This window comes from Vicia villosa, linkage group LG2 (assembly GCF_029867415.1).
Source record: "Vicia villosa cultivar HV-30 ecotype Madison, WI linkage group LG2, Vvil1.0, whole genome shotgun sequence".
Classification (NCBI taxonomy): Eukaryota; Viridiplantae; Streptophyta; class Magnoliopsida; order Fabales; family Fabaceae; genus Vicia; species Vicia villosa.
Window position 1 is genome coordinate 184,264,486 of NC_081181.1, and position 25,848 is coordinate 184,290,333.

At 34.7% G+C, this 25,848-nt stretch overlaps 3 protein-coding genes across 6 annotated transcripts; 1 reads left to right on the forward strand and 2 right to left on the reverse strand.

Moving 5' to 3' along the window:
• The first annotated feature begins 889 nt into the window (after nt 1-889).
• Nucleotides 890-6,206, forward strand: LOC131653224 (signal peptide peptidase-like 2). The gene is made up of 14 exons (XM_058923309.1): nt 890-1,137; nt 1,903-2,061; nt 2,180-2,291; nt 2,526-2,645; nt 2,783-2,934; nt 3,039-3,224; nt 3,372-3,406; nt 4,402-4,558; nt 4,674-4,727; nt 4,946-5,038; nt 5,131-5,273; nt 5,565-5,635; nt 5,790-5,873; nt 5,951-6,206. Exons 1-14 carry the CDS (start codon nt 982-984, stop codon nt 6,070-6,072), a joined length of 1,644 nt encoding a protein of 547 aa, XP_058779292.1. The 5' UTR covers nt 890-981; the 3' UTR covers nt 6,073-6,206.
• A 5,935-nt stretch (nt 6,207-12,141) lies between these two features.
• Nucleotides 12,142-15,217, reverse strand: LOC131653225 (uncharacterized). Its single transcript, XM_058923310.1, has one exon. It carries the CDS (start codon nt 15,093-15,095, stop codon nt 12,477-12,479), a length of 2,619 nt encoding a protein of 872 aa, XP_058779293.1. The 5' UTR covers nt 15,096-15,217; the 3' UTR covers nt 12,142-12,476.
• Nucleotides 15,218-20,785: 5,568 nt separating this feature from the next.
• On the reverse strand, nt 20,786-25,089 carry LOC131647634 (uncharacterized). 4 transcript variants are annotated; one of them, XM_058917505.1, is made up of 15 exons: nt 24,549-25,088; nt 24,261-24,365; nt 23,863-24,034; nt 23,538-23,619; nt 23,355-23,405; nt 23,126-23,220; nt 22,938-23,016; nt 22,808-22,854; nt 22,544-22,607; nt 22,380-22,436; nt 22,187-22,240; nt 22,030-22,095; nt 21,650-21,694; nt 21,432-21,525; nt 20,786-21,180 (listed from the first exon to the last, which is right to left on the reverse strand). In XM_058917505.1, coding segments are annotated over exons 1-15 (1,191 nt in total). In that variant the 5' UTR covers nt 24,727-25,088; the 3' UTR covers nt 20,786-21,178. The 4 variants fall into 4 exon arrangements, with proteins under 4 accessions (XP_058773488.1, XP_058773486.1, XP_058773487.1 ...); XM_058917503.1 differs by having other exon boundaries at nt 21,424-21,525; nt 24,549-25,087; XM_058917504.1 differs by having other exon boundaries at nt 21,424-21,525; nt 23,538-23,616; nt 24,549-25,086.
• Nucleotides 25,090-25,848: the final 759 nt, after the last annotated feature.

Sequence of the window (25,848 nt, forward strand, 5' to 3'; positions counted from 1 at the left end):
ATGATTTGAAGTCTTTCCCACTTTAATAAAATACTTAATAATTGTTTTATATTATTTTTATATAAAATTTTTATTTTCATACAACAAGTTCATTAAGTAATTTATTTAAGAGAATTTATCAATGCATCTGAAGAATCTCTTAAAAATTGCACAATTTTTTTTAATTTTCTCTTCTATTTTTGTAGATGTATATTCGAAAGCATCTTTATTTTGCAAAAAAAATTGTCTCATTCCGTAGATGCATCTACGAAAACGTTAAAAACATATTGAAACTTTAGATCCATCTACGAGAGGCTTTGAAAATAGAATGTTTCGTAGATGTATTTACGGAATATTATGTTATCTTATGGATTTTCCAATTAATTAAAAAATTAATTTATAATTTTATGAATTAATTTAGGATTTTCTCAACTTAATTAAAAAATTAATTTAAAATTTTTCTAATTAATTGGGAAAATATCATGTTTTAAGTGCATAGATATACCTATGAAACAAAACAAAATTAAAAAAATGATACATCACGAAATTACACAGACATTTTTGTCAATTCACTGAGAGTCAGAGACCCATGTCTATTGAGAAATCTTACTCTATTTAAAATAGGGTAAAGCTAACATGTGTCCCAAGGCACAAGTTAATGAGATATTTATAGAAATTTTTTCTTGGAACTTGTGCATTCAATGTATCGAAACTTTAAATATAACTTTATTGCATTTAATTATATTTAACTTTTTCTAATTATAGTATCTTTAACATGTGCCCTTAGGGCACATGTTAGCATGACCCTTTAAAATAAACTACATTAGTCAATACTTTTTAGGGATATAAAAGTTAGTTTTATTTGTTTAAGAAATTGAGTATTTTATATATTATTTAACTTTTATGTAGTGGTGGATCAAAATTAGAAGTTCATTTTCCAAGAAGCAACAGCAAAATCTCTCTTTTTCTCTCTAGTCTCAGCTATGACTTGCTAATAGATTCATGAAATCTTCAATGGCTTTCGACAAGATTTTGTGGGTTTTTGCATTTTATGCTGTAATTGTTCTTCTATGCAAAGTTCCTTCAGTTCTAGCTGGGGACATAGTTCACGATGATTCTACTCCAAAGAAGCCCGGTTGCGAGAACCAGTTCGTTCTGGTAACGTTTTTTCTATTTTTTGTTTCTTAGGTAGTTCTCAAGCATGCTCTCAAAGTTTCACTATCTTGGTGTTGTTCAATTAGACATGCATTTGATTTGATTTGAGATCAATTTTTAGTTTAGTTTCTCATTAATTAATGTTTATCAATTTCACATGGTGTTTGATTTCTCAAGGTGAAAACTATAGGATTTGATTTTGTAATTCTATCATGTGAGAATTTGAGATGTTAGGTTAATTTTGACAAAAATTTGACTCCAACCCTTAATTTCATTAGAAGTGAAAAGAAAAAGTTACTGCTTTAGATTGAAAATAATTAACTAAGTTTAACATTCTAACATAAGTCCTTTTAAGTGTATTTATGGTTTAGCTTTTGGAAGAGCCAAAAGTAATTCTAGAAGTGTAAAATTTATTTTGGAATGATTTTGAGGTGTTTGGCTCTTCTAAAGGAAATTGATTCTGCTTCCAAAATTGATTCTACTTTGATTCTACTTGAAGCTAGAATTTGTAGCTTGTGAGACTAAACGAGATTTTTACATTAAAATTTACTGTTTACCTTCTGCTCACTTTTAGCCAAAATCAATTTTACAGAATCAATTCACTCATAATCAATTTTTTCACCGCAAAATCAAACACACGCTTAGTTAAATTAAATTTTAACCAATTATAGAAAGTCAAGTTCATTCAAAATCACATCTGTCCATTTATAGAAAGCCCTCCAAAGATACACTCATGTGGAGATTATTTATCATTACTAACATCAACAGGTCAAAGTGCAAACTTGGGTCAATGATGTAGAGGATGTTGAATTCGTTGGTGTTGGTGCTAGATTTGGAAAAGCGATTGTGTCTAAAGAGAAAAATGCTCGACATACACGCCTTGTTCTTTCAGATCCTCGAGATTGTTGCAGTGCTCCCCTGAATAAGGTTCTTTCTTTCTTCAACTATGAGAGTTTTGTTTTGTAGTGTGCTTTGATTCGGTTATGAGACATGACAGAGTACTTAATGTTACTAGTGCAATTGTGTTTTATAATTGGACTGTTAGATTGCGGGAGATGTCATCATGGTGGATCGCGGTAAGTGCACGTTCACAAAGAAGGCAAATTTTGCACAAAATGCTAATGCTTCTGCTATTCTCATCATAAATAACCAGAAAGGTAAAAAATTCTGAGAAAATATCGCTTTTGTTCCGTGATAGACTATTTAGTACAACGTGTTGTCAAATAGCTGCTATTGTGGCGCTATAGCCCTGTAACATGGTGAAATTTGAACAAACTGCTATTTTTCAAGACCTGTGATCAACTAGCACAAATGCTTTAGCTGCGGGAGATATCTGATACCCACAAGTTTACTTTTCTTTTCATTTTAAATTTTGTTTTTGTTGCTTACAGAGCTTTACAAGATGGTTTGTGATCCTGATGAAACTGATTTAAACATACACATACCTGCTGTTATGCTCCCACTAGACGCAGGCACAAGGCTGGAAAATATGCTGATGAGTGCTTCATCTGGTGAGCTTCCTTCAAAATCTATTGGCTCTTACTCTTTGACATATTTTGTGGATATCTTGTAGATTCTATTAAATATAGTTAGTTAAGCGATTGACACTACATCTTTACAACTCTCAAAAACAATTTCCTTTTTCCAGTGTCGGTACAACTTTACTCACCACGTCGACCAACTGTCGACATAGCAGAAGTGTTTCTTTGGCTGATGGCGGTTCTTACCATATTGTGTGCATCATATTGGTCAGCGTGGAGGACCTGGGAAGCTGCCGTTGAACTTGATAGGCTATTAAAGGTCAGTTTCTCTAATTCTTATAGCATTTCCTTAATCTGGAGGTAAATTTGTTGTCTTGATATGTTGTTGATGCTACTACTTACCATCAAATCTTGTTTTTATAGGATGCTTCGGATGATATCCCAAACACTAAAGATGCGTCGGGCGTTAGTGGAGTTGTAAATATGAATGCAAAAGCTGCAGTCCTTTTTGTTTTAGTTGCTTCGTGCTTCCTGTTTATGCTATACAAACTCATGTCGACGTGGTTCATTGAGGTTTTGGTTGTTCTCTTCTGTATTGGTGGGGTAGAGGTATTGACTATCATTTGATTCCCTAAAACTGTAAATGCTTAGTTTCCATCACCAAATAAAGTTGTGTTTCTTCTATACCTTTTCCTCATGTTATCTTCTGCCAAGCTATCTCTAACCATGTGTTTTTTTTTTTTATTGTATCTGCAGGGCTTGCAAACTTGCTCGGTTGCAATTTTATCAAGGTCTGGTATATCATATATAATAGATATATAGCTCTCAAATTTTTGTCTTAGCATTTATCAATTTTGAAGCAATTTCTGTTTGATTGTTTGAAAACTTCATCTGGATCTTGTTGAGAGATTACTTGCATGTTTCATGACAAAACAATAGGAAAGCTTCTTTTTTCGGGTCACCCGTCCCATCTAGATGCCAATAATTGGTATAGGACAATGAAGCACGGACACGATAAGGGTATCAAATACGACACATATCTGATATGGGATACGTTAGTCATTGAAAAATCTAGGATACGATACGTTTAAGATACATATATAAAAAATTAAAATTAAACATTAATTAAATCACTCTAACAAAAACCAATTGAGTTTGCAAAATGTGATAGTAATTGGTGAAGAAATTATGAGAAAAAGAAAAGATAGTTAAAGTTGAGAGCAAAGTAATTAAAGGAAAAGTTTGATTCTTGTGATAGAAAAATGAAAGTGATGAGGTAATTAAAGTTGAGAAAAGAAGAATTAAAGATGAGGAAGATTGATTCATGTTCTAGAAATATGAATAGTCATGAGATTAACTAGCCATATCTGTAGCGTATCTGAGATGTAGCGTATTCAAGACGTGCCGCGGGGAATTTTTTTGATTAAAAAATTCGGATACTCCTTCGATATGTATCGGCTGCATATCGGGTACAATACAGCCTAGATTTTAGAGTATCCGTGCTTCATTGAAATAGGATCAGGATGCTGTAATACCTTTAGTAATTTTGAAAGTCACTTCTAAAAACAAGTATCTAAAAGCAAGTAGTCTCTTGTTTCCTTACAATTAAGAGTTAATTTTGAAACCTGAAAGATTGGGAATGATATTTTGGTATGTTCTAGAATGTTTGATTTCATACGCGTGTATCCTTGCTTCTATATCATTTTGAATGGAAGTTGTCAATTTGTCTTCCATGGTGCTACGAATGTACCACATGTAGAAGAAACTAATTTTTTTTTCCGTGCAGGTGGTTCAAGCTTGCTAGCGAAACATACGTTAAATTACCTTTCATAGGAGCTGTCTCATACCTAACTTTGGCTGTTACTCCGTTCTGTATAACATTTGCCGTGTTTTGGGCAGTTTATCGTGACAAATCCTTTGCCTGGATTGGTCAAGATATACTTGTAAGGATACATGTTTCTCATCATTCTTAAATGTTTTTCATCTACTCTTATAAAGACAATAGCTCAATGAGTGTCCATTTAATGGTAATTTTTTTTATGTTGGTTATTGTAACAGGGAATTGCACTGATTATTACAGTTCTGCAGATTGTACATGTGCCTAATCTAAAGGTATTTTTTTAAGATTACACAATCATTGTTTTTGCACGGAGTAACCAAACTAGCAAATGTTCAACTTGTGTGTTGTATTGCTTCCACGATTTGCTCTTGTTTGTGTCTGGAAATATTCACATCTGCAATTTGTCACGTTACAATCCGTTATAAAATATTAAATGTTTTGTTCTTTATGAAAAAACAAGATACTCATTTATGTTTATTTTGCAAAATAGGTTGGTACAGTTCTTCTCAGTTGTTCCCTCCTTTACGACCTGTTTTGGGTGTTTGTCTCGAAGAAGTTTTTCAAGGAGAGCGTGATGATTGTGGTTAGTATTGCACATTTCATTCTAGGTTACGACCCTCATTCACAGCGTTTGTAATTACTAATTTTCACTTTTGTTTACATTATATGCTATAGGTAGCTCGAGGTGATAGAAGTGGAGAAGATGGTATTCCAATGTTACTAAAGTTTCCGCGCATTTTGGACCCATGGGGTGGTTACAGTATTATAGGTTTTGGAGACATCCTTTTACCAGGAATGCTTTTGGCATTCTCACTCAGGTTTTATCTCCTCTCTCTTTTTCCGATTTGTCCCTTGCATGATTTAAATATATCTTCTCTTACTTGATATTCAAGCAAACTATGAAAAATGAGCTTTTAGATGGGAGGCTTCCCTCACCTTACAAGCCGGTATTTAGGATTGAGTTAGGTCAACCCGAATCTTAATATTGCATCATAGTCTAATCATATTCAATATCTGTTAGGCCACCCGCTATGAGGCCTCGGATCATACGCTAACAAAGTGTCAGTTTTTATAAAAATGCTTTTCTGATGGACAGCACATTATTGCAGGTACGATTGGCTAGCAAAGAAGAGCCTTGTAAGTGGATACTTTTTGTGGGCAATGTTTGCATATGGATTTGGTGAGAATCAACTTATCAACTCAGTAAATATGTTGTTTATTTCAAGCATACTATATCAAAACCGAAAAATTAAGATGCTTCGTTTTGTTGACTTAGAAGTTGTATGATGATTGATTGAGCGTGTACATAAGTATGACTCGACTAATTTTCGCAGGTCTTCTAATCACATATGTGGCGCTAAATCTGATGGACGGACACGGACAACCAGCACTACTATACATTGTTCCATTTACTCTAGGTAGTTTTTATGATTAAGATCATTATTTTATAAACATTTTTTATCAAGGGTCTTACGATTTTAATGTGTGGATTTAGGGACGATTCTCGCATTGGGGCGAAAGCGAAGAGAACTGAAGATTTTGTGGACGATTGGTGAACCGGAAAGATTCTGCCCTCATGTCAGACTTCAAAACAGTGGAGAATCAAGCCCTGAATGATAGTGTATCTTCAACCTGTTGTAATACTAATATATACTGTATATGTAAATAGGGCTGACATTTTGGGAATTGGAATCAAAATCAATTCAGAAGGCTTAGTAGAGTATTATGAAACTATTTATCTTTCATCCAAACAGGGTCTTCTTACATTTGTAGAAATAGTTTAGATTCATTATAAAGTCTGTTTAGAAAGTTCTACATGATTGAATTTGTGTATCCAAAGTACTTTTGAACAAACATTTGAAGTCAAATTTGGTTAGGCTGGACCTCACTATAGGGTAAAATGGGAACGAAAAAGTACTAGGTTCTTTGAATCTGTGCAAACGTACATTTGAAGCCAAGATTGGTTAGGTCAGAAGACTTGTTGAAAAACTTAATGAAAATACTAAAAATAATGGTCGAAGTTCATTTATCTATTGAAAGACACTTTTGCACTAAATGCATTGTGCCAACTCCAAAACAAAACATCCACTATCACATCATTATCAGTGTGAGTTGTTGGTGGGTGTGATCGTATGAATATACTCCCTCTAATTTTAGTTATAAGCAAAAGTTTATTTTTACATATATTAAATAATTAATATATTTAGACAATTTATAAATAATATATATTATCTATTCAATGAATCTTATTATTTTGGCTTAAGAAAATATAATATAAAAAAATGTAAAAATAAATCAATATTATAGTAATTCAACGTAATTCTATCAAAATCATTTTTTTTTCCTGATCCCTTCTAAACTCAAACAAAACATTAATGAATATTTATTATTAGGGATCATTCTGATTATCTTTGGGGATTAGTCATCGCGGGTTACTCACGCACTTCATGGAAATTTAAAAAATAACCCTTATTTTTGAATTTTAAGATTCGGATGCACTAAAAACACAAACTATTTTTGGAGATTGAAAATAATCTTCAAAGCAAGATATTAAAAAACTACAAAAGTTAGAATTCAAATGCGCCTATAAGATCACATCCGAATTGAAATCAGGACCACACAATTTTCAAACTAATCCAAATTCTAAAGTCTGAATTTAATTCGGAGATTGGAATACAGACGCTTATGTTTAAGTAAACATGCACCTTTCTCTCTCCTTTCATATTTTCATTTCTGCAAAAGAGTAAAGACAGAGAATAGGAAGAAAAGATACTTATATGCGATTATAGAGCAATTTCTCCTCATTTTCAAACCATGTCATTGCTTCTATCCATTGCATTGAAACTTATCATGTCTCTACTTCACTACATTGCAATTATTTGAAGTTTATCTCCATTGCATTGGTAAATAGCTCATTCTCTTTCCTTTTTTGATTTCACATGCATAGCTCATTCTCTTTCCTTTTTTGATTTCACATGCATGCATTACCTAAATAGATTATATGCATGACAAGTTAGGCTTAAATGTAATATAAATGGTAGTTTAAAGCTTGAATATTAATTGCTCCAAGTTTCTTGTGAAAAGGAGACTAACCGCTTTGATCCACCATTTGGAAGGAAGATCCATTACTTCATTCCTTGTTTGCTGTTTCGTTGGAAGGTAGCCACAAACATCATTTTTCTTGTATAAGGGGAATTCGAGAGTTCAACCTACTAAAAGCTCTTAAGTTTATTGGATACTCTCAAGAAAAATTCTTGGAAGAGGATTAAGTCTTTTTCTTTTAACTGAAGCTCTATAATTCATGGTGTTCTTTCCTCTCCCTTAACTTTTACTTTTCACACTTTACTTTTCCCTTGCTTAATCCTAAAACTTAATTAAAATGTTTTCTAACTCTGATTTTAATTCAAAAAGTTTTCATATTCAATTATTTTTCGAAACACACAATTCACCCCTCTTATGTGTGAAGTCACATGTCCAACATTGATGACCATAGAATCATTGTTGTGAGGGAGAATGTCAATGGCGTCTTTGTTGGAGAAGGTGATTCTGGACCTTGGTTCTTTTTGCATGATTTCCTTGTTGTTGGCGGGTATGATGCTTGTCGTGAAAACCTGCCTGACATATCTTCTACGAGAAGAACTTGATTCTCCTCTGTCGGTGAACCCTCCGACAATGGTGTTGACAATACGTAATCTTTGAACTTCGTTTTTGCATCCCCAAGGTGAATTTGATGAAAATGACTTGTGATTGATGATGAGTTTGGCCTAAGACGGTTTTACTAGGCTCGTGGTGGGAGTCAATTGTGTAACACCCCTTTCTATAACCCCAAAAATATAACTTTTGAAGGATGATGACTATGTTTCTAGGTACAGAGTTGTGAGGATAAAGTCACCATTCGAGATATATTTTGGAGTCATCCCAATTTCATCAAGTTGTTCAATACATTTCCTACTGTGCTCATAATTGATTCAACATAAAAAACAAACAAGTATATACTTTCCACTCCTGAAAATTGTTGGTGTTACTTCCACAGAGATGACTTTTTCAGTCGATTTTGCTTTTTTCGGATCCGAAAAAGAGGTCAATGTTTCATGGGCTTTATAAATATGAAAGACTATGTTGAAGGACCAGGAAAACATGCCACAAATGATAATCACTGATTGCGACACCACACTGATGAATTCGATTGCAACAGTATTTCCTACATCATCTGCATTACTTTGTAAGTATCATATAACCAAAATTGTGAAAAGTCGAGTAAAACCTACGCTTGGCACCAAACAAGTCAAAGTTGAAGATGGAAAATGGTCAAACCTGGTGTGATGGTGGAAAATATAATGGATGCATGGAATAATATAGTAAATTCTTCCATGAAATAATTATATGTCGAATCTTTAATACATTTCAGGAATATGTGTTTGCGAGATATCTAGATTTTATGAAATATGTTGAGGGCACTATTTTAGATCATGTTAAAGAGAAGAGTATTTGTGCATGGACCGACCAGGTTCGACATTTTGACCATACAACAACTAATAAAGTTAAATCTGCACATGCTACATTGAAGAATTGGTTGACAAACAGTAAAGGTGATTTCTGTCTAGATTGAGACACCGTGAACCAAATGTTCTAAAACTAACATAATGAGATACTTACATCTTTTGGTCGGAATATTACTGTATTAGAACACCGATTCAAAGACAACATCTTTTATTCACAATTAGTTGGCAACGTATCTCGGGCGACATTGAATTTTATTTTTCACAAAGTCAAGCGAGCAGATAAAATAGGTTTAGATAGCTCAAAGTGTGGATGTACACTTAAGAGGACGTACATTCTTCCACGTGCTTGTTTAATTTCAAAGAAGATGAAGCTTGAAAAACCAATACGTATGGATGAAGTTTGCACTCACTAGAAAATGCTCCATTTTGATGATGATTGTGTGATGAAGGATGGTAAATCAAACATATATACCATGAGTGAGTAGGAAGTGATCCAAGATAGATTCATGAAAGTTGATGACATCATGAAATTGCAAAGAAACTAAGGAAGATTGTCTATCTAGAAACAACAGGTTTGAAACCACAATCGAAACCGGTTAAAACAAAGGGTGCCCCTAAAAATGTCAAACTGACACAAAGTGACAACTCCATAAAACGATCACCTTCATACTTTGAACATGTTGACTCACATTTTCCGAATTATAAAGTGTTTTCCAAGGTACTCGCATTAGCAAATCATCTCCTCCACTGCAGTTACCAAAAATCAAACATATTCAAGAGATGGCGCTTTTTATGCACAAATACATTGAGCGGATTGTAAATGTTGAACGTGGTGACAACTCCGATTTTTGAATTGCTTCGGGATTGCTCGGTAAAGGAGAGGACAACTACCAATTTGTTTGTCATCATCTTATACATGAGATCGCAACGCTTAGGGAATCATACACACGTCTATATGAGAACAAATAAAATTACAATGCAATTCTCAATGCTCTTATTCCTTGTCGTAGTGGTCCAACTCCATTTGACAAATAGATGCACTTCCCGAAAATGGGAAAACTTATGGCAAGTTCTTATAATATGGTGTGTATTAATTTAACACGACATGGTTTCTCGGAAATATTGCTTCCACTTCAGAGTAAGCCACCTCAAAATCCATTCGAACGCATATGTATATTGGTTGGCTATTAAAAAAACAACATTTTGTTCATGTTTATATGAAACTGAAATGTCCTATACCAAAGATATCACCGGAATGGACAACATATTTCACACAAGATGCTGAAAACTGACCGGATCACTTTTTGAAAAGGATGGAAGAGTTCATCGAGTAGAGCGACATTGAAAGGAAAACAAAAAAGAAAAAGTCAAAGAAGGAACCACTGATAGATTTTGGTAGTGACACATGTTTTGATGCATTTTAGTTTTAACTGAACAATATAACTCAATTTTTATATGTAATGTTGTCCCTAGTGTTATAAAATTGGGTGATAATTTTTTAATTATTTTTGCGTTTCTAAATTCTACACTACAAAACACATTGTTCTGTATGAACAATTGTTTGAGTGGGTTCGGAGATGCATCTCTAGAGACACCTTTTATTTATTAAAAATATAATACATGGGACTATACGAATGTGAATCTCCGTAAAGACCTTTTTTTGAAGAAAAAATAGGTGTATCCAGAGATGCATCTCTGAATTATTTCTTGATGATAGGATATGATTTATATAGTCCTTGTTGATTTACAACTTTTGTAATTAGGGTCTTTTATTCCATTTTCTTTACAAAAACGAGAATGAAAACATATTCCCATCTTGCATTTGTGTATTTCAATGACGCAAATCCCCCACTTCAGTTTAGGATCTCAAGGGGCATACTTCTCATTGATCTGAAATCCAAACTAAATAGTCTCCTAGGATGTCCAAAAAATTGAAGAGTTGTCAAGCTCGAGTACCGTTCACCCTTGATTAACAACAAAAGAAAGATAGAGTTCACCAAGGTTGAACTGAAGAAGGATGGTTTAAAGATTATGTAGAGTACCTTTTACCTTTACTCAACAAACAGTCTGATTGAAGTAGATGCGACAATTGCAAGATCAACCAAAGATATTCGAAGGATGTTGCAACGTCCTGAACCACCCGTTTGTAATGACATGTAATATTAAATTTATGTTAACGTTAACAATTATTTATGTAATGTTTATTTTGATGTTAATTTATGTTGTTTTTCCTTTCTACCCTTATTCCTGGTTGTTTCTGGTTTGAATTAACAGAAAATATTTTAGAGATGCATATCTGAAAAACTCAAAATATTTCAGAGATGCATCTCTGAAAAAACTCACTATATATTAAACTAAGAGACGTTACGAAGATACATATCCAAATTGACTTTTTATGCATATAGATATGCATTTCCAAACTATTGTTTAACATGATAAGGATTTTCCAACAATTTCATCTAAAATTTGTGTGAAACATCTAAAATTTGTGTGAAAAAGATGCATCTCCGAATGTTAGGAACAATTGTGACTTTTCACATTGATGGGGGAGCACGTCTAAAAGGGGAAACAACATTCCGCAACTATTTTTCATCAAAAGAAACCTAACATTCTTCTTGGCCAATGACTAGCCTACAATTTTGTAAAAGTGAGAGTTTTGAGTTCGTTTTTGACTTGTAAAATAAAACAACACTTGTTTATTTGAACTGAGAAAATATCACATTTTATAATTTAGAGCTACATAATTATAATAAAGCATAACATTTCAAATTGCATGTTACATTAAATGTTGTGGTTGCATCATTTTCTGTAACATGACAATTCAGTCTGCAACAACCATAATGCAAGATTTAAAATAAAAAAAATCCATAAGGCAAGGAAAGCAACACAAACATCAGACTGCAATGGTTCTCAAGATTTCCGGTGTATGTTTTGAATGGCTCCGGTGAGTCACTGCGCCACCATGACTTTGCTGAACTCATCACACATTGAAAAACACTTACAAAATTGTCTTTATTATTTCTCAAATGAGTTAGGATGGTAGAGGACAGACTCAGTCAGTACCAGAATTCGACCCACGTGGTGGAACAATTTATGACTAAACTTTACCTATCATCCAATTGAACACAAATTAGTCTACGACTACGACCCTTTTCTTCTGATATCGTGGGTAAAATCAAAAGAGTGACAGTAACTGCAATTGCATCCAACACCACAGTTTAAAACCATGGCTAGACAATATTTGATTTGGCATAAAAAAAGTCAATGTTTGTATTCTTTTCTACAATCTATGTTAGTGTTACATTTCTGTACAAGTTACAACTCTGCACATTCTTAGATCCCAAGAAACAGATCCATAACAAAACCAACCATCTCTCAGAAATGAAAACAGACATAAATTTGTGTTGTAATATTATCAAACATTCCAATGAACATTATCAGCATGTTTGATCTCTGTTCCAAATAGTGTATGCATATTCAGTAATCAAAGATGCTAACAAGAACTATCTCAAAACAATACTATCTAACACATTCTACTTGCAATGTTAAATCTTTTATCCCAGCATTGTGTAATAGATGCGAAACCTGGGACCTCACCGATATTTTGTCGGTATCGGTTGACACATGTAGATGCAGTGTTCCTACTACATCTGTGTTTGTGAAGCTCCATGAATGGAACTTTTGAATGCCATAAACTCCCTTTATCTTCAAAACATTGGATAAGGAATCTTTCAGATCATGCTCATGGGCCCTAGGAATTCTTTGGAGCAAAACTTCGGCCGAGTTTCTGAGTAAAGGTATCACAGAGGATATGATTAAGACCGAGATGAAAATTGAGCAGACTGGATCAGCAGCAAGCCAACCTTTGTACTTAATTAAAAGTGTAGATATAACAACACCAACACTTCCCAATGTGTCTGCAAGAACATGTAAGAATATCCCTTCCATATTGTGATCGATGTGGCGATGACTTTGCTTTTGGGGAACGGGCGCATCGTGACTATGGTGGTCAGCATTATGATGGTGATGATGATCATGGTCATGGAGATTATGATCATGACACTCACTATGGTCATGGTGGCTTGCGTGGTGATTATGGTCATGATGGCCGGCATGGTGATCATGGTCAAGGTGGCCGGCATGGTGATTATGGTCAAGGTGGCCGGTATGGTGATCATGATGGTCAGCATGGTGATTATGATCATGGTGATCATGCTTCTTGGTATGGGCATGATGATTATGGTCGGCATGGTTATTATGATCATGGTGGTCATTGTTGTGATGCTTTATGCTCTGAATGCTGTGACTATCGGTAAGAAACTCAATTTTCCTCTCATGATTTGAGTGATTGTGATGTCCAAGATCACCAGAGCACGAATTATCTTGGCAATTACTGGAAACCGAAATGATTTCTCGGTTGCTTTCATGATGATGATGCTGGTCGTGGTTATGTAACACCGAGTGCGAATGTGGATGCGAATGTGAGCATGATCCAGACATTCCATGAGCATGATGGTGCTCCTCATGAAAGAATATCAACCCAATAACATTAACTACAAGTCCTCCTATAGAAACAACCAACAAACTACTAGTCGAAATCTCTTGAGGATCCAAAATCCTCTCAAAGGACTCAACAACTATCAATGCTCCAACAAGAACCAGAAAAACAGCATTAGTATATCCGGATAGAACCTCAAACCTTCCCCGGCCATAGTTATAGTGGTTATTTGCAGGCAAACGAGATATATACGAAGCATACAACCCAATTGCCAAAGCAGCACAATCAAACAACATGTGACACGCGTCCGATATCAGCCCAAGACTATTGCTCATAAACCCGGCAACAAACTCCACAACCATATACCCGGCATTGATCAAAAGAAAAAGCGCAATTTTCCTCGACTTCCTCTCGCTCAATATATGTCTAATAGGCTTCATAACCATTTCAGTTAAAAACTGCGAAGAGTCATCTCCGAACATAATATCATCAGAATTAAAAGAATCCAAATCTCTAACAGCCACATACAGCAACAAACCACAAATCAATAAACCCCAAAGAGAAATATCAGGATAATAAAAGAGCTCCAAAATCAATGTACACATAAACATCACCAAGAACTCTCTTTTCGAGTCTTTGAAACTCATCCAATCATCACCACTATAACAATTCTCACTCAAAAGCACGCCGAAAACAACAGTATTCGCCAAAGGCCAAGCCAAATTCCCAAAAGAAACACTATCTTCACCAGCTTCATAAACAAAATAGCTCATCACAGCAGGAACAAAAAGCACAATTGTAGTGAAAAAAAGCGTCACCAACCTCACCCGTTTCCGATCCAATTGCTTAAAATTCCCATAACTATCAACAGAAACACACTGTTCATAACAAGCTAAAAACCCAGACATAAACGGAAGCAACAATTGCCAAACCCTAACACAATTATCAACCCCAATTCTACTCAAAGGAAAACACTCAGCCCTATCCCATCCAAATGACAACATAAACAATCCCAAAAACAACAACACAAAACCCCGAATTTCAACCCAACCGTTTCTCCGATTTCTCTGGAACCGTCGGGCAGTCACAGTTCCCATAAACTCCGCAATTATCATCGCCGCAGTGCTGCAGTATCGAAGAGCCGAAAACCTTAGGAGGAAAACCAAAGCTAGTAGAACCGATTTCAATATAAGAACTCTCTGCTGAGAGTTTGTGATTGATGGAAACAAACCGAAGACGGATTGTTGTTTGGGTTTAAGAAAAGCGTCTCTGGAAGATGAAAAGGAAAAGAGGGAGAAAGAGAGGGTGAGAAAAAAGGAAAGAAGGGAAACGAGGAAGGAGAAAGGGAAGAGAGAAAACGAAGGGGAAGAGGAACGGAGGAAAGGGAAAAGGGAGTAGAGAGAGCGAAGGGAGAAGAGAAGGAGAAAGATGAAGGAAATGGATTTGGAATTGGATTTGGAATTTGGTTTGGAATTGAAGGAGAATGATGAGAGACGGTGTTTGGATTTGGAAGGGGTAGGGGTTGGGGTTGATGATGAATATGGGAAGGTGGAATTAGGGATAGGGTTTGAAGTTGCGGTGGTGCGCGGTGGGACGGAGATACGGTGCGGGCGGTGTTGGTGGTGGTGGAAATCGGTCATGGTGGAAAAAGAGAGCAAGAATCAATACAGTGACAGTGTTTTTTTTCCGGCGGTTTAAGCTAGATTCACATATGAAGAAATGACACGTCAATGGGATGCAAACTTGACTTGTGTATTTTTTTTTTGGATGAAATTTGATTTGTGTATGGAAATCATTAATTTAAAAATGAGTTTAGAAAAATTAATTAGTTTTGTTAGGTGAACTTTTTCAAATTGAATACTTAAATGAGTCGGGGAAAAAGTATGTTAGATGGCCAACGGGCATGTCCGTTCCGTTTAAATCTGTTCTATATAAGTTTTTAAAAAAATGAGACGGGGTGTGGCAGGTATAGTTAAGGCTACGGGTCTAAAATCTTAGTTCGTCCCGCAAAAAAGTGAGGGCAGGGCGGCTTAGGCCCGCAGGCACTATACTTTGTAGGCTTAAAAATGAAAAAAAAATTATGTTAATGTATGTGTCCACAAATGCCCGCATAAAAAACGGGGTGGTGCAGTCACATTAAAGAGTGAGGGTATAAAACCTTGGCCCGTTCCTCACTTTAGTGCAGAAAAACGGACATGTCCAACGGGTCAAGTCCATTTTGCCACCCCTATTGAGACCAACTTAAAATGTTCTTTTACTAAAAATAATATATTCATTAATTTAAATTGGTAGATGTTATCGAGATCTCAGTTTAGAACAGTTTTCTAAAGTATTTAGTGGATAGAGTCAGGTAATGACTTGAGTCAGATATTTCATTGCAGCCGCAAACTCGAGATGAAATATGGTGATGCTTGTGTTCAACGCTTCACTAGGATCGTAGATTGCTGATTAAGATTCTCTTATTGGAACTATTGTCAATTAAATATATTGTGTTGTTGATTGGTTTGATAACGTAGTTGACTTGTGAACATGGTCATTTTTGATTTCATGTGTTTTCAATCTGTATTGATGCCACAAATAATGCAAGACTCTTCCAGATTGTGTTATGATCATGGTTTTCGTGTTTGGTGTTATTGATATCTCGTCGTCTCTAAGAATAAGTCATCAGCAAGGATGTAAATATTTGAAAATTTCTTTAGCCACCTCCCTATGGGGGTCACCCCTAGCGAAAATCCCAAAATACCCCTGCTTCGGAAATGAACTTCCGAGGCGTTTTTTTTTTTTTAAAAATTTCCATAATTCGGAAGTGCATCTCCGAAAACACCTCATGGGGGGTGTCTTCAGAAATAAACTTCCGAAAACACCTCATGGGGGTGAATTCGGAAATGAACTTCCGAATTATGCAGAAACTGTGTTTTTTTTTTATGTTTTTTCTTAAACTGTCTCGCATTTTAATTAAACGCAAACGCCAAATAAAAATAAGCAACAGATAAACTGAAAATACTAAGATGATAAATCCAATCCAAAAACACTGTGCGAAAGATACAATCCGAAATCAAAACAAAACAAAACAAAACACGTCAAACAAAACAAAAACACGTTATTCTGCCCGACGAGCGTTACAAAATACACATCAAACAAAACAAAAACACGTTATTCTGCCCGACGAGCGAACTCCTCCGAATGAAGATAATTATACCAATCCTCATCCCACTCGGTCTCAGAACCATCAGCGTTGATCATGACTCTCACGCCTGAACACTGAGCCTGCACGTCCGAGCCATGGACCCCCAGGGGACGAGAAGCAGAACCAGTCAAAACCTTCTTTTTCTCCTTCACCTCCTTCACTCCGCGAGAGCACGAGGTTGAAGAACCCTTTCTTCCCTTAGCGCCACCCATTCCTGCGTAAAAATGAAGAAAGAAAGGTCCATGAGACCTCCTTTTATAAAAGAATAAAGGGGACAAAAACGCTTGGAAAACAGACAAGTCATTAAAGAACAAAGACGTTGGAAACCAGCGACACGCCGTCAAAGAAGTCAGAACGCATGCACACAAACTTCAAAGAAACAGGCACAATAAACAAAGGCGTTAAAAATAAAGTACTTGCAAATTAAAACGGACACTCCCTACCCTCTCTAGCCGACGCAGTCTGGGTCTCCCTACCCTGTCTGATGCGTGCTGGTTGGTTGTCTGACATGTTCCTGTAAACAATTGAAATCGATTAATATGCGAGACAAAATAAAAAACTAAAAAATTTGAACTTCTGATACAATTCGGAAGTTCATTTCCGAAAACTGGGATGGAGGTGTTTTCGGAAATGAACTTCCGAAACATCCCTGCGATGGAGTTTTCTGCAACTTCCATGGCAGACCCCAAAATCAAACATAAAACCAATTCAAAAAGCTTCTAAACAACCTAAATACTAGTAACAACCAGTCCATATATCATTTATGCAATTGAAACCCTAAATAACATGCATTTGAATAATGAATCTAACAAATTTAAAACTTACAAATTGAGTGATTTGTGGGCTTTTGAATGTTGTATAGCAATGTGATTGGAGCCTTGATGCAGCCTTGGAAGTGTGTTTGCACAAATTTTCGCCTTTGCTTGTTTTTGATTTGAATTAGGGTAAATGAATGGGGGAGGGGGAGTGTTTTGATAAATCTGCATAACGCGCAGCATTTCGGAAATGAACTTCCGAAATACTGTTTTCGGAAATGAACTTCCGAAATAAGACAATTTTTTCAAGAAAAAAGGTGTTTTCGGAGATGCATCTCCGAAAACACCTTTTTCTTGCATTTTCGAAAATGCATTTCCGAAGTCAGGGGTAGTATGGGGTTTTCACCAGAGGTGGACTAGAAGGTAGGGAGGTTGGCAAAGAAATTTTCTTAAAAAAACACTTTTTCGGAGATACATTTCCGAAAACACCTTTTTTTTCAAAAAAAGTACATTTTCGGAAATGAACTTCCGAAAATAGGGGTATTGTGGTAAATTCACCAGAGGTGGCCAAGAAGGTTAGGAGGTGGGTGAAGAAATTTTCAAATATTTTAGTCCCTATCCTAAGGAGTAATCCTCGGATCATGGTGGAAGTGGGGAAACTGCCTAGAAGCTCAATGACTAGTTGAGAAATGCACTATAAGAAAGGGACAATATTTTCACTCAACTAAGTGTGGGAGTTTGGAGAAGGAAATTTACTCTTGAGCGTGAGGGTAATGATTCTCACTCAACCAAGCGTAAGAGCTTGGATGGAGAATTGAACTTGCTAACATTAAGGATTGAATTTCTAATTCAACTAAGCGTAGGAATTTAGAGAAGGAGTCTGACTTGCAATCCTCCAAAATTGAAATGTGTACTTGGCTAGAAGTACAATGCATGACAACCCTTGGCGATTAAGGGTTGTCAAAGGCTTTTAGAGTTTGTTATAAGGTATTGGAGCTAGCTTGTGTAGGGAGGTGAGAAGCTTTGTATGTGGTATTTTTGTAATGAGATTGGATCCTTCTATTGGCCTAGAATTTCGACCTAGGTGACCTCAATATGGAAAAAAAGTTCAGGAGAATTTAGAGAGTCGAAGGAACATTTCGACATAATCCCTTTAGCTTAAAGAGGTCGAAGCCATTCAAGCGTACGATACAAGTATGGACTTAGTGGTTTCTTAGAGATAATCAGTCGAAGATTTTGATGACAAGTGATGTAGTTAAATGTTCGACGAAGAGATAGCCACGTGTCTTTGATAACAATATATATTGAACGCGGAGAGGAGTAACATAACAGGTTTTTGGACTTATCTAAAAGTACACGTGGATACAAATCCAAAGGTGAAATGCATGCAGCGAGGACATGACAACTTCTAGGTCGAATGTTGATGACATGATTTTTGGTTCTACTAATGCCTCTTTTTGTAAACAATTTTCTAAGACTATGCAGGCTGAGTTTGAGATGAGCATGATTGAAGAATTAAAATTCTTCCTTGGAATTCAGATCAACCAAGGCAAAAATGGGATCTTTTTTCATTAATCAAAGTACACCAAGGAGCTTGTGAAGAAGTTTAATCTTGAAGACTGTAAGATTATGGCAACTCCTATGCATCCAACTTGCAATCTGAACAAAGAGGAGAGTAACACCAAAGTGGATCAAAAGCTATATCGAGGTATGATTGGTTCTTACTTTACCTCACTACTTCTAGACCTGATATTTTGTGCAGTGTTTGCTTGTGTGCAAGATTTCTTGTAGGCTTTTTCAGGTTGGGTCTAAACGGGACGACATGTCCGTTTGCCACCCCTACTAATAGGACAATCATGTCTTAGAAAAGGCCGAACTCATGCCTAAAAATAAGCCTATGATAGGCTACATGTCAGGATTATGCTTTGGATTTTTTAGTAGACCAGACTTAGGCTTTGCAAAGCCTACCTCGGCCCAACCTATTCCTACCCCTAGTGACAATTATGAAGTATTTTATTCATATGCCTCAAAAAGTATCGCATTGCATTTTGTAACTTTCATTATACCTAGAATTAACATGAAAGGAAATGGACATTAGAGAATTTCCAATGGTATATTACTTTGTTGTACAATGGAAGTATTTGGTTCATTTTTGGAACTTCTTCCCTAATAGGAAATTAGAAACTTTTGAGATGTCTTCCAATTATTGAATTACAATTTTGTACTAAGGTGAAAGAAGTGCAAACAAATGGTGGTAGTAAGTTTCAAGCTCTCACCACTCTGTTTAACATAAAAGGCATAGCTCACATGTTTTCTTGCCCTCATGCACATAACCAAAATGGCTTTGTTGAGCGCAAGCAGAAACATTATGTTGAAACAGGTCTAACCCTTGTTGCTCAAACAGGTTTTCCCCTCAAGTTTTGGGATTATGTTTGCTTAACTACAGCTTACCTAATTAACAGAATACATACTGCTACTCTAGACATGAAATCTCCTTTCTTCACGCTCTACAAGCACATACCTGACTACAAGTTTCTTGAAGTGTTTGGTTGTGCCTGCTGCCCCATCTCATACCTTAACTCACAAATTCAATTTTCACTCCATATAGTGCATATTTTTTGGATGCCATCTTCAATGAGATTGAGTTTCCTTACTCATAATTATTTCCTTCTTCCAATTCTAGTTCTATTATCAGTCCCTCTATATCTTCCACACCCTCCATAGTTCCTATTAAACCTCATCCACCAAATCATATATCTGAATTATTGTCTAAACAACATCATCAGTCAATCCCATACTTCAAACTTCCACACCATAAATATCCAATTCTTCATCATCAAATCAAAATTACACATCACACTATCCAATACATCATCTAACCCAAACTAACCAAAATCCAGTAACCATAATTCTCACACATCACTATTTCAGCAACTTGTTTCAATCATTGCATCAAACACATAAGAATTTGACTCTCCATCAACCATTGAGCCTATATCCACATATGAACCAGTACCATTACCCTTTCTTCACCCCAACAACACTCGTGCAATGCATATTCTGGTATTTTAGAGACTGTCTTACAAAAGCTATTCTGGTATAAGCAAAAGGAATGCATATTCCTATGATCTCCAATTTGAAATTCTCTTGAAATGGCTCTGACTTTCTCTATGATCCCATCTTGAAATATGATTCATGCTAAGACCAAACACATGGAATTTGAGCATTATGTTTATTGATGAATTTTACACCCTAGAGAGAAAGAAATATAAGTAATTTAAAATTTTAAAAAACCCTGTTTTAGATCATATTATTATTAATTAAAATGACACAAATAGATGTTTTTACAACCTTCTGCGATAAAGTTTAAACTATGTTACTCAAAACATTAAAATCAAACTTAATATTAAGCTAACATCTAATGGGTAGTAGTGCAAAAATCCAAGTTATTGTGTTACAAACTTCAGTAACCAGTGGCAATTTACAAGTATTTTATTCATATGCCTCAAACATTATCACACTGCATTTTGTAACTTTCTTTACACATAGAATTAACGTGAAAGGAAATCGACATTAGAGAGTTTCCAATGGTCTATTACTTTCTTGTACAACGGAATTATTTGGTTCATTTTTGGAACTTCTTCCCTAATAGCAAATAAGAACCTTTTGAAATGTCTTCCAATTATTGGAGGAATCTTTTATGTAAGTTTAAGCAAATGTATCTAGACTAAAGAGCACCAATGGGAAGAATCGTGACTCTATTTTCGATCAGTGTCCGACTTCCTGCGTCAAAAAAAAAATGTTTGTGTAAATTACTACCGATGCTAAGTATCAAAATATGATCCAAACAAACATGGACGCAATGTTTTAAAATTTTGAACGAATTTCAAAGTGGAATCTTCGAAGTCATTGTTCAATTGATAACCGATTAATTTATAGTTCTACCAATTGAACCAATTGGTTCGGTATATCATATTTAACATGTTGCTTCGAAGAATATCATATTTAAGATTTGATTCTACTTACCAACTTACATGTCTGCATTGTCACAAGGGACCCCATTTCTTGAGCACATTGATACTGCTTGCCACATAATCTCTGAATTTCTTCTTTCACCAAATTCATCATCTTAAAATAAAACGTTGAAACAAAAAGTCGATAAGCTAAAAAATCGATGAGCTCACGCTCGTGGAATGTGTTTTATATAAAATAAAACTTTGGTGAATGTGTACATTTAAAACTACTAACATACCTCGTGCTCTTGGCGCGGCGATTCACATCTATTCTCTTTCGAGCTCTGCAAAATATTGATAGGAATAAACCATGAGTCACTAAGGACAGTTTGGCATGAGTAAACATGTTCTGTTTTCACCTCTACTTATAAAAATTTATAAAAATGTAGTTTTGTTTTGTTGTAGTTAATTCATATAGGTCTGTGTAAAGACTTTTTTTAATACTGTCCATCAGTCATAATCGTCAGATCAGTAAAAATGTGTAACGTTACGCATAACTACTTTTACATAAAAAAGCGAAAACAAAACTATTTTTTTCGATTTTATTGTGAGAATAGAAAATTGAAATGTCTGTCCAAACAAGTCCTTAGTTGTCATAAGAATACCAAGAGAGATGGACCTTAGAAATTGATTTCTCCGTTGATTGTGATTTTGCAGTTTGTTTGGCTTCAGAAGTTAGGGAAAGCTACAAAAGAGGCCATAAAATCATAAAACAAAGATAGAAAATAAAATGTAAAGCAAAAAAGAAAAAAGAAACAATTGCAATTAGTTCTTACCTTGCTAAGTAATTCTGTTGGTGGTTCATCTTGAAATCTCTTGTCGTTTTCTTCCTATAAAGACGAAATAAAATGAATTACAATGAAAGACACACGAATCAGTGTTGTCAAATACAGCGTTATAGCGTAGGAGAGTTTGAGCAAACTGCTATGACACAAATACGATAAATTTAAAGATGTTTTCAATCCATACCAACGGAAATACTTTGATATTCCGAAAAACACCTCTTTCTCCTTTACTTGCGAGTTTCTGAGAGCAACGTATATAAAATCAATGACTTATTTTGACGAAAAATGAAACAAAAGCAAAATTTGCACTTGTAATGTCAATAGTCTAAAATGTTATTGATTACTTACCTTATCATCGGTGCTAGCTCGGAGTTTGCTAATCATTCTGCAGTTCTCCTGTCTTGAGCTTGTCCTTTGAAAGAAATAGAACCAAATAAGAGTAAAGTTATTATTGTTCATGATAATGCACACAAACGTTACAGGTAAGAATCTACATAGCACCGACACTTCAGATTAAAATTGTGTCTGGTGTCTCATACCGATACATGTTACATTCAATTACTATTATATTCTTATTTTATCACAGTGTCTACGTGTTAGTGTCGATGTTACCTGATTTCACTATTTGAGATGGAACTTGTGTTCAAAGTACCTCCACCCTGCAATCGAAAATATATCAAGGGAACTTTGTGAATGTCATCCTCTAATTACAATGGAAACATTATAAACCGTGAATACTTACTTTTTTAGTTAAGGACCGCGCTTTAGGAACCTGAAAACCCGATTTTGTATGTTCACCGGATTCAGTAATAATTCTAGACCTATGAAAAAAGAACAGAACCACTCAACATTTTGTTACATAAGATATTATCATTCAATAAAAAGGTTGTAAAACAATGTTTATCATGATATTAGAAGTAATTAATATACTTGTGTCTTTGTGCTCTGAGTGCTGTTTGGAGATTAGGTTCTCTAGGAACAGTAGCATTCGGTTTAGAGGCTAAATTTAAATCGGCACGATCAACCTGCATCAAAATTTAAAATCAGACATGTATCATCTTCTTGGTTACACAACCAATTTTCTTTGACCAAATCGCTACTTTTCCGATCTGCGATTCACAATACTATAACAAATTAAACTTCCTTTAAAATTGATTACCGCTTTATTTTTCTTATGTATAAGAAGAGTTTGATGCTTCAAGTGTGCAGCCTGTCATGAATAAAAAACGAATCCAAACAACTCAATCAAATACCAACGATTAACATAAAATGGAAGAAAAAAAATTGAATTAAGCAAAAGTATGGTTAACAGTTCAAAAAATTTAGACAAATTTCGGCATACCTTGCGCAAGTAACCGGCCTCAAGCTTCTGCCTTTTGGTTAATGGACAGTCTATAGATGAAGAACTTTTTTCCTGATTCCTACTAGGATTAAGGTAGAGAAACAGAAAGTTGATACTTTCTTTTAATTAGTTACTCAATATAACACTAATTTACTCGATCAATGTTGTTCAAATTATGCTACAATACTATAGCGCTGTTAAAGCTACTATTTTTACAATACTTAGTACTAAATAGTTTATCACGTAACAATAACGATTTTTTTAAATACGGCTACACTATATTGCCGGTATAGAAACTGATTGGCTTCTTGAATGTAATCGGTACCTTCTGAAATGTTGAGAGGTTTGAACTTCTGGAGGGTTCTTCAGCTTGGCCAAATGACTTGCAGTTGGTTTCATAAATGTAAAAACTTTAGATTTTGCTGAACTTGATCTGTTTAGAGTCTTTACCTTACCGTCTAAAGTATCTTGTGATTTTTTATAGCAATTTTTAACTCCTGAAAACAACAATGTATAATATCATCATCATCATTTTTATAATTTTGATTAAAATATTGCAGAAAAAATTTCACAAACTTGATATTGTGGTCGCATTCGCGATCAAAATCACATCAAGATCACAATTTTTGATATCATGGTCACATTCGCGATGCCATACCTAGTTTTAAAACCTTGCAACAAGGCACAATAGAAACATTGATGCACAAATATGAAAAACTTTACCTCTACCATCATTATCTTCCATTGTTGAAACTTGTTGAGGATCAACACATCCATTCTCATTTTCTATATCACCACCATTTCCCCATTTAAGCTTGGATACAAATGCTACACACAAAAACAACACATTATAAAAATGAAACCAATCAAAACCTAAACAACATTCCCCGCATGTTCAAATTCACCGCGAATATTCACATGCACTCAATCACAAAAAAAAAATTTTTTTTCAAAAACAACAAAAAAAAAAAACATAACAACGAGGTTTTATCATAATTCTTAAATCCTTACGTGAAGGTGGATAACTTGTTGCAAATTCAAACCATTGTTCCGCTTCACAATCATCCAAAAACGATTCCGGTTTGGAAAAATCAAAAAACATAGGAGCATCAAATTCATACGTAACATCAACCTCATCCTCCAAACACAAACAAGACTCATGAACCTCAATCTCCACGAACCCTTCCATCTTTCCTATATCCTCTCATACAAAAAAAAAAAATCTAACCAATCATTACAAAAAAGAACGCAACTTTCAGAAACCCAATTGGATTTTTCAATGTTTCATCAACAAGGGTCTTCCAATGAATCCCGTCTCCGCCTCTCCCGTTTCAAGGAAAATGTTGATTTTTCCAGGAAAACGAGAGAGAAAGATATGAATGGTGATATATTAATTGTGATTATTACTTTTTGTTGATGAAGTGAAAGAGTGAGAAGAATAATGATTTGGTAATAATTGAAATTGAAAGAATGGAAATGGAAGAGATAATGTTGTCGGAGAAAATGGCGAAGATTTCGTGGATAGAATATATAAACAGAGGAATGACAGAGAAAAACAGAGATGAATATTGAAAATTGAAAAATTGAAAAAATGAACAGTTTCGTTGTTTTTCTTTTTTGTCTTTTTCTTTATATGGAGCCGGCTTAAGATAGTGTGACAAGAGAAATTATTACCGAATTTTGAATATTTTTTATTATCAATATAAGATAAAAGAAATCTATATAATATAAGAAATTTGTTATGAAAACCACTCATATAACCTTCATTGTTTTTTTTATTTGTTATACTTTACTTAGTTTAAAGCTAAATGTTGTTTAAAACTTTATTTTTTTAAAACTATTTTTCTATATTTACTTAGCTTTTTATATTTCTTTAACTATATTATTACTCATTTTTGCAACTTCATTGAAAAAAACAAAGTTATTTTCATTTTAGAATTTATTAAATTTTGTTTTAAAACTTGTTTTTTAACTATTTTTTCTATATTTGCTGCCGTTCCTTTATTTATTTAACTATATTATTACTCATTTTTGTACTTCATTAAAACATTAGTTATTTTTTTCCTAAAACTTGTTAAATTTGTTGACCATTTCTATCTATGTAAATATAACCTCACACTTTTGCAGCCTCTTCCGAGTGCATCCTATATACTATACATGTAGAGATTTCATACACTTATTTCTTTGCTTTATTATTATTTTTTTAATTAACTTTTTTATTTTAATGTAATAAAACTAACTTATAACATGATATTGGGGTAACAACACATCCCCTCCCGATGGAACCCCATCTCGAACCCTATCACGATCG

What these genes read in the sequence shown, in the direction of transcription:
- LOC131647634 (XM_058917503.1), bottom strand. Translation starts at nt 24,726, where the DNA reads ATGGAAGGGTTCGTGGAGATTGAGGTTCATGAGTCTTGTTTGTGTTTG. An exon ending in AACAAGTTATCCACCTTCAC is followed by an intron (nt 24,366 to 24,548) that starts GTAAGGATTTAA and finishes TTTTGTGTGTAG; the next exon opens with CATTTGTATCCAAGCTTAAA. An exon ending in TACATAAGAAAAATAAAGCG is followed by an intron (nt 23,221 to 23,354) that starts GTAATCAATTTT and finishes ATTTTGATGCAG; the next exon opens with GTTGATCGTGCCGATTTAAA.
- LOC131653224 (XM_058923309.1), top strand. Translation starts at nt 982, where the DNA reads ATGAAATCTTCAATGGCTTTCGACAAGATTTTGTGGGTTTTTGCATTT. An exon ending in GCAGTGCTCCCCTGAATAAG is followed by an intron (nt 2,062 to 2,179) that starts GTTCTTTCTTTC and finishes TTGGACTGTTAG; the next exon opens with ATTGCGGGAGATGTCATCAT. An exon ending in GGATTGGTCAAGATATACTT is followed by an intron (nt 4,559 to 4,673) that starts GTAAGGATACAT and finishes TTATTGTAACAG; the next exon opens with GGAATTGCACTGATTATTAC.
- LOC131653225 (XM_058923310.1), bottom strand. Translation starts at nt 15,095, where the DNA reads ATGACCGATTTCCACCACCACCAACACCGCCCGCACCGTATCTCCGTC.